This window comes from Zonotrichia leucophrys, chromosome 1 (genome assembly GCF_028769735.1).
Source record: "Zonotrichia leucophrys gambelii isolate GWCS_2022_RI chromosome 1, RI_Zleu_2.0, whole genome shotgun sequence".
Lineage (NCBI taxonomy): Eukaryota > Metazoa > Chordata > Aves > Passeriformes > Passerellidae > Zonotrichia > Zonotrichia leucophrys.
In genome coordinates, this window is record NC_088169.1 from 11,688,074 (window position 1) to 11,701,485 (window position 13,412).

Here is a 13,412-nt window from a genome sequence, read left to right on the forward strand (position 1 = left end):
TTCTGTGAATGAAGCTCAGAGAGGTATTTAGGGGCACAGGTTCTTGAACTGACTGAAGCTGCTGAGAGAGCTTCACAGATTTGCAGTGCTGGGCCCCTGCTGGGAGATAGATAGTGAAGGAGTGGGAGCCAAAACTGATTAGAAGTGAGACCATCATGGCATAAAAGAGCTAAGAGACCATGACATAATGTGAGAACTTTTGGACAGAGACTGGTCCTCACAATTTGGCATGGTACTGCTTAACACAGTTGTGGTGTGGTGTAGTGAAATTACAAGATCCCACAGCAATAAATGAATGACACTAAGAATAGCACCTCTTTTTTTAGTAGTTTCATTTTTATCTCAGTCACATTAAAACACACCAGTCACATTTTTTCCTCTCAATTGTGCATCAGCCAGGCTCTGTCATGAATGGGACCAACATCCTAAGTGGAACTAGCAACTTTCAGCACTGCAAATAATGCAGTTTCTCTTATTCTGACAGTAAAATGTCTCATGATGCAGACTTTTCACACTTTACTGGTCAGTGAAAGAGTTCCCTGGAGTTTCTGTCCTGTGGAGTATTCTGGAAATACTGTTCCATGTGAGATACCCTGCCCTCTCCTGGGTTGTGTCACCTTCTCTGTGCTGAGCTCCTGGATCCCACCACAGTGATCCCAGGTGGCTGAGATCCCTCATTGCTCCCCTTTTGCTCAGCAGAACTGATCTGGCTGAGCTTCTCTGCAGATGGGACAGTGGTGGGGTGGACATGTCTGCCATGTTTTATAATGCCCAGTTCGTGCAAACTGAGAATATGGTAAGGAATTTAATAAAACTTCAACAGATCTGTTTTTGTTGAGAATAAAGGCTCTTTGCAGACCCAGATCTCCCTTTTGTGCAGCCTGTCCCTTTCCTGAGCTCAGTGGCAGGGGCAGTGCAGTTGTTGCTTTGTGCTCTCTGTTTTGACCTGGATCTGCAGAGACTCCTACATGAAGTTTTTGGTGGTGCCTCTGCTTTCAGGCTTGATGTGCTCACTTGCTGTGTACCTTTGCCTTTGCCTGTGATGCAATGCCATGTAGCTTCCCAAAAAAAAAAAAAAAGTTCTGTTTTGTAAGGGCAGGAAATGTTGATTTGAGCAGAAATAATAGATAATTAGGCACCCACGGATTGCGTATCAGTATTTGGATGCCTTACAGAACACAAATTTTCAGTACTGCAGCAATATAGACAATCTTCTTCCTCTGCAATTTATGCCAAACCATACTCCTTGCCTTAAAACTTAGAAACAGGCATTCATTCATATGCAAAGAAGAAAATAACGTAAAATCCATTAAACCCTTTTTAATCTTCCTCCAGAAGAAATTAGCTGTTGCTGGAGTAGCGTGGGTCTTTGCTGCATTTAACAAATTCTAGGGCTGATTGCCTACCACAGACTGTCCTCACCAGCTGTTTTGTGTGGTGCTGAGCTACCCCAGTCACCTTTGAATGCATTCATTTTCAAGCAGAATCCAGTCTGTCTCATGTAGATTTAAATTAAACACTGTGTAGCTGCAGTTGTAGGTGCTTGTGCAGACAGGAAGGCATTTTTAAGAACTCCAATGTTTTGCTGGTAGGCAGTTCCTTTTCTCTTCTTGACCCAAGCTAAACTGTGGACCCAAGCTAATCTCCTGCTGGCTCCCATTCCTGCCCCACGACTCTCAAACCAAGTTCTACTATGCTGCAGTTTCTGGGGTCTTTAAGGTGACCTAAAACCTGGGGCTCTTCCTAAGAGAATTACCAAAGTATGCAATAGATTTAGTATCTTCCTTTCCAAGGATTTGCGGTTACATGATTGATATTGATGAGATATTCTCATTTCCCCTTTTGGAAAGCATTTTTAGGGAATTTGTGGCTCCTGATAAAAGTGCCAGAGGAGGTCTCAGGCTGTGCAGACACACATCTAAGTCTTAGAAGGTTAGGCAGGCCTGTGAGGTGGAGTCCTTAGAGCTGAAGTGACACCTCTCAGCACCAGCACGTGTGGTACAGACATCACCGGAGTCAAGATTTCACTGAGGAGCAGAATAAAAACCCATGTGCAGAGCATGTTGTTATTGAACCTATTGCTGTCCTTTTTAATAGGAAGTGTGCTGGGGAGAGGGGCAGGAACTAAAAGCTCCTCTGTTCTGTAAGTGGTAACCTCTGCTGTCCAGGGCTGCCCCGGCCCTTTCCGTTGCCTGGAGTTGGTGGGAGCCATGGCTCAGAGCCATGCTGGTCAGTGATGCCATTCCTTCCTCTGCCGTCTCCTCCTCTCCTGTAATGCCTCTGCTCTGCCTTGCTCTGCTGTTGGCCCTTGTTCTACAGCTTGTAAAATTCCCATAAAGCTGTTTATTGCCTCTCTTCCCATCTCCTACAGCCTGCCATGGAGCAAAGCTCAACAATAATTAGGTTACTGTTATGCTGACTGGTGTGTTCTCCCTTATGTGTCTGTCTCTCTCCCCAGTGTCCCACACATCATTTAAAATTGCATCATTTACAGCAGCTCTGGGGCAAAGATAATCCTGCAGCATCTGCTGCAGTGCCTTTCTCACTGGGACTGCAGGCCTGGCTTGGCAGAGCTGCCAGCAGTGGGACAGTGGCAGTGGGACAGGGACAGTGGGACAGTGGGACAGTGACAGTGGGACAGCAACAGTGGGACAGTGGCAATGGCACAGTGACAATGGGACAGTGACCGTGACAATGGGACAGTGGCAGTGGGACAGTGGCAGTGGGACACTGCTGCTGGAGACAGCGAGACTGTGACAGCTGTGGGGTGGAAAGGTGGACAAAGGGTGTTTCTGCTGTTGAGCAACACCTGACTTCCCTCTTCTAAAAACAAAATATGCTGTAAGTGTTTGAGAAGAATCAGCATGATCAAAGTATGGCTTCTGTGAAGGCTTCTTAGGAGCATCTTTGCAGTTAAACCCATTATTGACTCCATTTTGTTAGTACTTGAACATGACAAGATACCTTCTCTTTTTTCCCCTTTTTCACTTGAACTCTTTTTTCTCTTACTTTTCCCTCTGCTCCCTCAGTTTTACCATGCTTGCAGGTCAGCAGATTGCAAACATATTTTACAATATATTTATCCTGAATGTGAGCATGTTGCATTCCAGTGTACTTCTGTAGGTGTGAAATATGTGTGTACACATAGGCATGTATATCAATGCATACCTCAGTGTATGTAGGCCACAATGCAATGTAAAGTGTCTGGGTAAATTAATTTGACATTGGGGGAAAATGTTTTTACCACTTACACTGATTGCTAGAAGTACTCAAAATTGCCAATTAGGATGCTCAGAAAGTGAGTTCAGATCTTGTCTGCAGCCCTTATTCTCATCAGACAGGTGTGTAAGTTGGTGTAAGTAGTTTTCTCAAGTGTTTTTGAGAGGTTAAACCAAGCCACAGGTTACAGAAGTGATGCTGAATAAATCAGCTCAGAATCATCAGTGGATTTCAGTGCACTTTTGGTCTCTGTTTAAGCAGAAATGCATTTTTCAATGTTAAATTTCTAAATGGAAATTGAAGTGTCTTTTACAGTATAAAACATATGTTCATGTGGTGTTTTTTTTCCTTTCTTTCTGATAATTATTCCACTTCCTCTCTCTGTCCCTAAAGGAGGAAATGCCCCTGGAAAGCCAGTGAGAGAGGTTAGTGAGACGCAGGCTCACTGCCATGGCTTCTGTTTGTCACAGCTTGCTTTCTGTGCCCAGCATGTGTGTGACACAGCACGGCGTTGCTTGGGCTTGGTGGAGGGTGGGGGTGGTTTCATTTTGCTCTGGGTTTTGTTTGGTTTTGCTGAGTGCATTCCCCATGTGTGCTGTGACGATGGTGTACCTCTCAACTTTCACTGGAGACATTGGCAGCTCAGGGGTCTGCATTTCCTTACATGCTCCCAGAGGTGGAAAATCAGGAATGGAGAGGAGAAAATAATACATTGAAATTAAGCCTCTGAATGATAAATGTTGTCAGTAAATATGCTGCAGTCACTGATTCATGTTCTGTTGCTCTTGTGTGTAAGCACAACAGGGAGACTGGGCTCTCTTGCTGTTCTGCTTACAAATATCTATGTGCCAGTATACCAACCATCATCTCCAATGATTAAATTTTTTTTTTTTAATATTTCTTTAGAAATATGAGAGTTGAGAGGTATGAGAGATTCAGGAGGTTTAATTACCTGATGTACTATTGCAGAAAGAAGAATGCTACTAACATTCACCAGCTCCACAGTGTTGCATTCAGCAATGCAAATGGGCCATGGTTTTCACTGTGCACTTTGGACATGGTTGGTTTGATGCAAAATAGGTTTTGGAATTTGTGTGTCGCTGCTCATTAATGGCGGAAAGCGTTTGCACTGCGTTGTCACAGCTCCTTTGAAAGCATTTCCAGAGCCTTGATTTTTCCTCTCTGAAGCTGCTCTTCACTTGCCAGCCAGACACAGCGTTTGAAAGATGAATTTCTAGTGAAAATTATTATTAAAGATAAAATATTCAGAGGCTGCCTGAGTGCAGTTGCAGTGGCTGTGAAATGACCTTTCCTGCACAGAAGACGCTCGGTGTGGATGAGGCAGGATTTGAATGAAGGGTAACCTGGTTTGCAAACTTCTGCTGCTACAGAGGGAGGGGCTGGTGGAAAAAACATTCTTAACAGAGCTGCTGTGAACGCCCAGTCACTGACAGGGGGCCAGGGAAAGCCAGGATTTGTCCTGATGTGGTGCCTTGAAATACAGAGGTTCTCTGCTTCAGCTGTAGGTGCTGGAGCAGGTTTAGCTGCTCAAGGTGTGAGACCTTTGGTGCAGATTAAGTCTGTCCTTGAATGGCAAGTCCTGTCATATGGATCAAAACTGGGTGCTTGAGATGGCATCAGCAGACTGTACAAATCCAGAAATTTAATGGGAAATGCTTCACATTGAGCCCTTCTTGTTCTCAGCTCATATTCTCTGAGAACTGTTCTCCCATTTAGCAAAAACAGGGCATTGATTTCCACTATCCTCGTTCATATTTATGCATATTACTCAAAAAAAGCTTCTTCTGCAGAGAGCATACTCAATACAAGTAATTAACAACAGGAAAAAAAAATTGGCATGTTCTACCTGATCTGATTCCAGCAGTTTAACCCTAAAAAATTGACTTCAGTCAACTGCTCTGTGCTCTCTGGCTGAGCTTGTGCTCACTAATGGTTCCAAAGGGTCCTCAGTAACTTGGAGAGCTGAATATAAAATACAATTGTGCACCTGCTTATGAAGGATATGAGCTAAGGTACAGAACAGCTTCTGATTTAGGTGTGAGTCTGTACGTGCAAAGGCAGATCCTGTGGTTTAAAACCCATCTGGCCAGGTTTTGATTCCATTGCTCACATTTGGTATTGTCTTTGTGTGTAATCCCATGGATTTTGTGGCATTACTCAATATTAATAAGGGTATCAAAACCCACGTCACCAACAGGAAGGATTTTTCTTTTGTCAGGAAAGGGATAGAAATCTCTTCTGCTAGAAAAGGCCCTGTATTGTGTTGGGATTTCTCAATTTACTTTCAATCCACTCTTTCAAGTCTGAATGTTGCACATTTATTTTTCTGACAAGCTGTAGTATAAGATTGGAATTCTGTTCCTGTGCCCACACCCATGGGCCTTGATTCCATCAGAGTCTCTGAAGCAAATTCAGCAGATGTGAAACACATCATTCTCTGTGTGACCAGGAGTAAGTAGGAAGTGTCTGCAGAAATAGGTGTCTTCTGCTTCCCAAGCAAATGGCAGCTGTGGATTTCATAAGTTTAAGTTAATACTGTCCATGTCCATTTTGAGCTTTACTGCTGCATTTCAAAGTGTCTACTAGGTTTTTTTTTTTACATAGCAGCATTTTTCAACCTTTCAGTGCCTCAAGCATGGATAAGACTTTCTCCGCTTTAATGTTAAAAAAAAGAAGAATGGAATTAATGCCTTCTTTGATAGCATTACTTCAGAAATATGAATAATAATGGAAAGTTCTGATTTTTATTTTTCTCAGTGCTTTTAGGACAGTATTTCTCTCATTTGCTTCTTAATTAAAAATGCCAACGTCCTATATTTCAGTACTAGAGTTCAGTTCTTATGGAGAGGAAGTTAAGTCCTGAGCTGGAGAGGGAATGTGGATGTTGTGGGGGAGAGGGAGCTGTATCTCCTTAATCACTGGGCAGCTTTTGAGGAGGGAGATCAGATTCAAAGCATGGTTATTTTAAAAATATTATATCAATTAACAGATAAAGAAAAAAAAAGTACTATTGGGCATTTCTATAAATTTTAAATACCAAAAAGTACCTAGGGATTTGTGGATCCATAAGGACTTCTAATTGCCTGGACAGTGTAACAGTTTATACCAACTGTGGCATACATCTGAAAGGTTTTTTGTGTGTGTTTTTGGTTGAAGTTATTCTTTCTAGATCCACCTCTTTTTTGACAGAACAAAATAGTATTAATTTCTGAGGATGCAGTTTAGCAGTCTGGGTTGTTCTAAGCCTACAAAAGGGTCATCGGTGTTCCTGGGGATGAGCAGTGTTGAAATCCTGGAGAGCCCTGGAGTTTTCTAGAAATAACAAATCACAACAAATCTGAATGCAAGCCCATCACCCCGTGGGCAGCCTCTCACAGCTGGCTACCCAGTCTCAGCATTGCTCTGCTTATACCAGAGGGGAATATTCCCAAAAAAAAAAATTCCCAGTCAGAGTTTCAGGTGAGTAGAGCAGCTCAGCAGCTCAGCTGGTTTGCACCAGCATCTCCCATGTGTTCTTGGTTTCATATGGCTTTGTCAGATTTTCACTTGTGCTGGTGTAAGTTACTGGATTGATCTCAGTCTGCGTGATGCCAGTGACAGAGATTATCCCTTACAGCTAAAATAAATGTGGTAGGATACATTTACTTTAAAATAAACTCTGTTTTGACCAAAACTTGGCAGGAATCTTTCACACGCAGTTACTTGTCATGCTGATGAGGAAATTACAAGGTTTTGCTTCAGATGAATAGGATGGCTATACATTTATGGTGTATGGATGAAACTGCTGATTGATGCATCTGTTTCTTTGCACATTAGTGCAGTTAGCAAACTGTCACCAGATACCAGAACCAAGTAGTTTTTTGTATTGCTGTCTGGCAAGCTGTGTCACAGCACAGCTCACTGTCCAGTGGGCAGCTTCTTGAATAGTTGTTGTTCAGATCCAGCCTAGTTTTGTATCATTAATGCTAAATTAAAAAAAAAAAAGAAAAACAAAAAACAAAACTCTAACAACCTTAAAAAAAAACATATTTGAATGTGGAGGGCGGTAATAGTTCCCCAGAAGAAAAGAGCTCCTGAGGTTGTTCAAGAGGCTTTGGGGAGACCTTCCAGTACCGTAAAGGGAGTTATAAAAGGGAGGGAGAGGGAGTTTTATGTGGGCAGGTAGTTATAGGATGACAGGCAGTGGTTTTAAACTGGAAAAGAGCAGGTTCAGACCAGATGTTAGAAAGCAATTCTTAGCTGAGGGTGGTGATACACTGGCACAGGTTACCCAGAGTTGTGGATGCCCCAGCCCTGGAAGTGTTTGAGGCCAGGTTGGATGGGGTCCTGAGCAGTCAGGTCTAGTGAGTGACATTCCTGCCCGTGGCAGGGAGGTTAGAACTGGATGGTTTCTAAGATCCTTCCAACCCAAACCATTCTGTGGTTCTCAGAACACTTCTGAGGTAATTTTTTTCTATTCCATAAAAGCTGCTGAACTGAGATCACTCCAGGCTCTGATTTACTGTAGAAATGTCAGCAGTGCATGACTGCTGCAAGCACTGGGAGGAGGATGGTGAGTCTGATTTTCCCCAGAGGGAAGAGGTTCATTCCTGTTGCAGTTGTGTCAGGAGGGGAAGCCACTGTGCAGGTGTGCAATGGTCAGTCAGGCTCCAGCACATTGCAGGCAGGGACTGAGTGAAAGGTGTGTCCTGGATGTCCTGGTCATGTCCTTCCCTCATTTGGGTGCTCCATCCTCAAGGACCATGGTGAGGACTCAGCATCCAGACTAATGCACAGCATTTCTGAGAACCAGAGTTGTGGGCACATGGCATTGCACTTCCTGTGTTTTTCCAGACAAATATTCTATCACAAGTGCTCTCAGAGAGTAAATCAAACCCCCTCAGGCCAGGATGACATGCAGTTTGAGTAATACTTCACTTATAAATGTTCAGTAGCTGGCACTCTGCAGTGTGGAGACTTCTTGAGTTGGAGGTCACGTGCACTTTTTTGCATCTAAATAAATCTTTCTTCAGTGGTTATTTTCTAACTCCTCTTTTAACTAATTTATGTGTTTGGCCTCAACATCAGCCTGTGGTGATGAGTTCAGTAATACAATTATGTGCTGTGTGGAGTATAATTTCCTTCTGTTTGGTTTAAGACCTTCTGTCTGCTCATTCCTCCTTGTCCTTGCAAGAAATCTTGAACACTCAGTCCTTGGTTTGGATCCCTATCTTGTAGGGTGCCTAGGTCTCAGTATTGTTCCCTCTTCAGTCATATTTTTTCAGGAGGGAGACTCCAGATAAGGTTCAGCTGTTTAAACCATTATGTCTCTGCCATTTGAGGTGCCAGAGGGTATTTGAGACAGTCATAGAGCTCTGAAATCTCACACAGGACTTGCAGGAGAGAGACACTTTTCTGAAGAGCGGTGGGAGACCAGACAAGGTGTGCCAGGGGCTAAAATGACAACTTTTGGCAATTCATTCTCCCCATCCTTGATTTTATTTGGTCTCTAATTGTGATGAAGCCATTTCTTACCACCCATCACCATTTGCTGCACCAGTGACATGAGTGTGAGAAGTTGCAGGTTTCATCTCCAGAATTGCACTGTGTGTTTATTCATCACTTCTGTGTAGGAGGTTGTGAAGTCTGTGACTTCAGAGTGGTTATGGGTGAAAGGAAATGCACAAGTGTACTCCTGCATAGTAGTTAGCTGATAATTGTGGCATCTTTGTGCTGGACTGCTGTTCAAAAAGGAAAGGGTATTTTAAAATGATTGAATGAACTGAGTTGCTTAGTTTGGTTATCATTATATCTATCTTTGCAGGTATCCTGCTGAGACCTCTTGGCTTTAATGATTTAGTTAATTACTGCTGATCTGTTTGTTTCTCTTTTTCTCCTTGATAGAACACTGGATGCTCAAACACTTGCAGCATCAGTCAGAAATTCTTCTGTGATGTCAATGGACTTAATTGTTGCTTTTGGTGAACACTGATAATGATGAAGCGCCATCACCAGGGGGGAGATGGCTTATTTGCAGGGTGGTTTGCCATATCTGTTAAAGTGTTGCACAAACCTGGCAGCTTTTGCTAATGAGAACCTGCTGGACTCCTCCAGGAGACTTCGGAAGTCTCCTCTGGAGGTGATGGAGAGCAGCACGTGGAAAACGACGGATCTGGGAAGTTTTCCTATCCATGTGCTGCCACATCCTGTTTGTTTAACTTCCTCTTTGACTTTCTTTTTCAGGCCACAATGTAGGGAGCCTTTTCCACATGGCAGACGACCTGGGCAGAGCGATGGAAACCTTAGTGACCGTGATGACCGACGACAAGGTGTTAGAATAGCGAGATGTGTTTTACAACTTCAGGCGTTCCGCATGGTTTTTATAATATTCATACTACAAAGAGGATTAGACTGTAAGAGTTTACAAGAAAACAAATCTATATTTTTGTGAAGGGTAGTGGTACTATACTGTAGATTTCAGTAGTTTCCTAAGTCTGTTACTGTTTTGTTAACAATGGCAGGTTTTACACGTCTATGCAATTGTACAAAAATTATAAGAGATCTACATGTAAAATCTTGATAGCTAAATAACTTGCCATTTCTTTATATGGAACGCATTTCGGGTTGTTTAAAAAAAATTTATAACAGTTATAATGAAAGATTGTAAACTAAAGTGTGCTTTATAAAAATAATTGTTTATAGAAACCCCCTTAAAAAAAAAACACAAAAAAAATATACTGAGGCAGTGCATTTGTTTAGTTTCATTTCAGCTCTGTAACAGTATCAGAGAGATTCATGTCCTGTGTTCTTTTCCTTGCCTATCAAAAAGAAAAAAAAAAAGGAAAGTATTTCCTGCAATGATATCAGAATGGCCACCTTACATTTCTCATTGGTTTTGTCTGACTAGGGCTGGCTTAGAAAAAATAACCAAAAAACCTGGACTTCCAATGAAGGTAGTTACATTTTATCTTTCCAATAAAATTAAGAATTACATGACTTACTGTCCTGGTTTTGGACAGCAGCTAGCAATTACACAGCTAGTTTGCAATAATTAAATGAAAGAGCACATTATATGACAGAGCCTGCAAAAAAAAATCAATTAAAAAAGAAAAAACTCAGAAGAAGGAAGGAAAGGAAAGAAGTTAATGACCATCCTGTGTGCCAGTGTTTCCTCTGCTGACTAAATTCCTGGATACTTTTAGTAAAGGAACATAGACATTGCCTTACTGCTTTGAACCCTGGGGCTCAGCAGGGCTGGGGATAGCTCTCCCTGCATTGTCACCTTTGCTGCAGAGGAGAGAGGAGAGGGAGATGCTCCCCAGCCCCCTGTGGGGTTGGCTTCTGACCCAAAGCACAAGTGGGGTACCCAGAGAGCTCTGTGCAGCCCCAGTGCTGGCGATGAGCACGGAGATCCTCGTCCCTCTGGAAGAGGAGCCCAGAGCTTCCCAGTGTCCTGTCTCATCCTGCTGCAGCAGCCGCTCCCAGGGAGCCGTGGTGCTGCAAGCCACCTTTGGGAAAGGCTGTGCAAGAGTTACTGCTGTTCCTGCCTCCAGTGCTGTTCGGGTGAAGGTAGTCACACTGCTCCATGAATATTTATCACCAAAACAAAGGCCCTGGTCCTTTCTCCTTCCCCGGTTCTCTGTACAAGTAATCCCTGCACAATTAACAATAACGTGAGAAAGAGAGGAGCTGATAGAGAAACAGATTAGCCAGCTTGACTGCAGCTCTGTGAGAGAGAGGTTTGGGTATGAGGTGCTGTCAGCAAAAGCTTTACCACTTCATTTCTTAACCAGCTTTTAATTTTACCATAAAATACATAGAAACACAACCATCTGACTTTATATTGCAAGAGTAAAAAAAAATCTGTTACCTCTTCTTGTATGAAGTGTAATTAAACTTGGGAAAGATTTTATTTTGAATGCTAGTTAACATTGAACATGGCTAGTCATGCTATTTCTACCTCACTTTGGTTTTGTGGTGTTCCTGACAATTACGTATGACAATGTTACATCATCACCACGTGTCCATTGTGTGACCAGGTCTCATTGTTTCAGTAATAACAACGTTAATCATTTACAGAAAAAAGTACAATCCCCCCCAAACCTCTGCTTTCCTAATAAAGAGCTTTTTAACACTTGATTACAATAGGAACCCTCACTATTTCTCATGTCCTTTTTTATCAGAAGGTTTAAATTGTGATTTGAGAAAGAGATGGGTTTCTTCTTTTTTCCCCCCTATACATTAAACCTTCTCTTCAGAAAAATTACGGAGGAAAAAGAGATTGCACGATTGTTTTCATCAGGGTTTTGTTTTGTTTGTTTTACTTTCTAGATCTTAGTTTTGGAGTGAGTCTGTCAAAAAGTATTTAAAAAGTTGAAAGCTTTATTGCTGCTTTTTTAAGCATAATTTGGGAATTATTTCATATTCCTTATAATGACAAAGTATTAAACTGTAAAACATAATCAGTGTAGTTGAATACATAAATACCATATGGCATGTTATTTCATCGTTACTCAGTACTGGTTTATTACTTGGATATCATAATATATTGTGTTTTAACACCAACACTGTAACATTTACTAATTATTTTTATAAACTTCTGTTTTACTGCATTTTTTCACAACATACCAAATTTCACCAAATATATGCCTTACTATTGTATTATATACTGCTTTACTGTGTATATCAATAAAGCACGCAATTATGTTCTATAAAAGGTGCGGGAGTTTTTGTGCCATTCAGCACTCACCCAGCACATCTCCCCAGCAATCCTTGCCACACTGCACTGGCCAAACTCCCTGCTGGCATCACCTCAGTGCCTCAGCTCTCCCTGGTTTGGGCTTTTCTCCCTGCTGAAGTTGTGAAGCTCCTGTGCTCCCCAAGCTTTTGGGGGTTTTCCAGCCCCACACTTCTCACCTCACCCCTGACAGGACCTTCAGACCAGATTGATTCAGTCCAACATTTAATATCTCCTTGCCACCAGGCATAATGTTAGGAAGACCCTCTTTGGGGCTTTGGGAAGTGTGTGTTCCCATCAGAGAGGCTGATCACACATCTCCCTTATCTAGGAAATGTGTAGGCTTTGATAGCCAGACTCCACTCAGCTGTGTCATAATGCTGCCTTTGAGCTACCTTTTGGTGGTAGAAATAATGTGGTGGAAAATAATAAAATACAAAGGCAAAGCCAGCATATGTTTGCCTATGATTTCTCCTTCAGTGAAGGAGAAGGTGGGAATTTCCTCATGTCATTCACTGAGGAAATAAATACACATCCCACATCCACTCTCCCAGACTGGTGTTACTCAGATTCACTCCTACATCAGTCAATCAGCGTGTGCTGTACTGAAGTCTTCCCTGAAGCTTGTGCACTCCACAGAGCACAGCATTCCCCCATGGTGACTGCTGAATTCAATTAAGCAAGAGGGAGGATGGCTCCACTCATTCCCCCCACACCTGTGACCCTGTGATTTACAACTCCTGACATCCCATCAATCAGACCTGGTGTTCGTGAGTGGCTCTTAGGAATGTTTTCCTTAGGTATGTTCCGCAAAATACCCTCCTTAAGGACCGGTCAGTGTCCTTTGCTTTCTGGGCAGAGGGGAAAATTACTTCTCTTTGATTTTGTCTGCCTTGTTAGTGTGCTGCCATTTATTTACTCCTTGACTTCACAGTCTGCTCTGCCTTTTGGATGGATGGATGGATGGATGGATGGATGGATGGATGGATGGATGGATGGATAGATAGATAGATAGATAGATAGATAGATAGATAGATAGATAGATAGATAGATAGATAGATAGATATCCTGAGGCCCTGCTATCCAGGTCAGGAACACTGGGGGTTGGAGGTTCCCTTCTCAGTGAGACCCCAGGTCTCCTCTGTTCCCCAGTGCCCAGCTTGGTATCAGCCACAGCTCAGGGCAGCACATGCTGCTCCCCTGCTGCACAGCCCCTGCTCACCTCTGCTCAGCCAGGAATGCTGCCCAGCCCAGCCCAGCCCTGGGCTTGCTGCTGCCCTTTGGGAGCCCAGCTCACCCTGCCAGCCCATGGGGCTGTGTGGGCAGCTCTGCTCTGCTGCAGTGGTGGGGCAGGAGAAACCAGGGAGGGGACAGCTAAGCTGAGTGGTAAAAACACCTTTTCAGCTAGGATGGGGAAAAAGAGGGAAAGCAAAGGTGTGCAGGATGTATAACAGGT

General features: G+C 42.9%; 1 protein-coding gene across 16 annotated transcripts in view; it reads left to right on the forward strand.

The window, feature by feature from the left end:
• The window catches only part of DMD (dystrophin), a 1,046,893-nt gene extending 1,034,958 nt beyond the window's left edge, over window positions 1-11,935 (forward strand). For 11 of the 16 annotated variants that reach the window (XM_064706864.1, XM_064706852.1, XM_064706853.1 and 8 more), the window contains one exon: window positions 9,463-11,935. In XM_064706864.1, the coding sequence (XP_064562934.1) occupies window positions 9,463-9,560 (98 nt within the window). In that variant the 3' untranslated portion in view covers window positions 9,561-11,935. Of the gene's footprint in view, window positions 1-3,612; window positions 3,645-9,462 lie in introns of all 16 variants that reach the window. The other 5 variants (XM_064706931.1, XM_064706854.1, XM_064706898.1 and 2 more) reach the window with 1 other exon arrangement.
• Window positions 11,936-13,412: the final 1,477 nt, after the last annotated feature.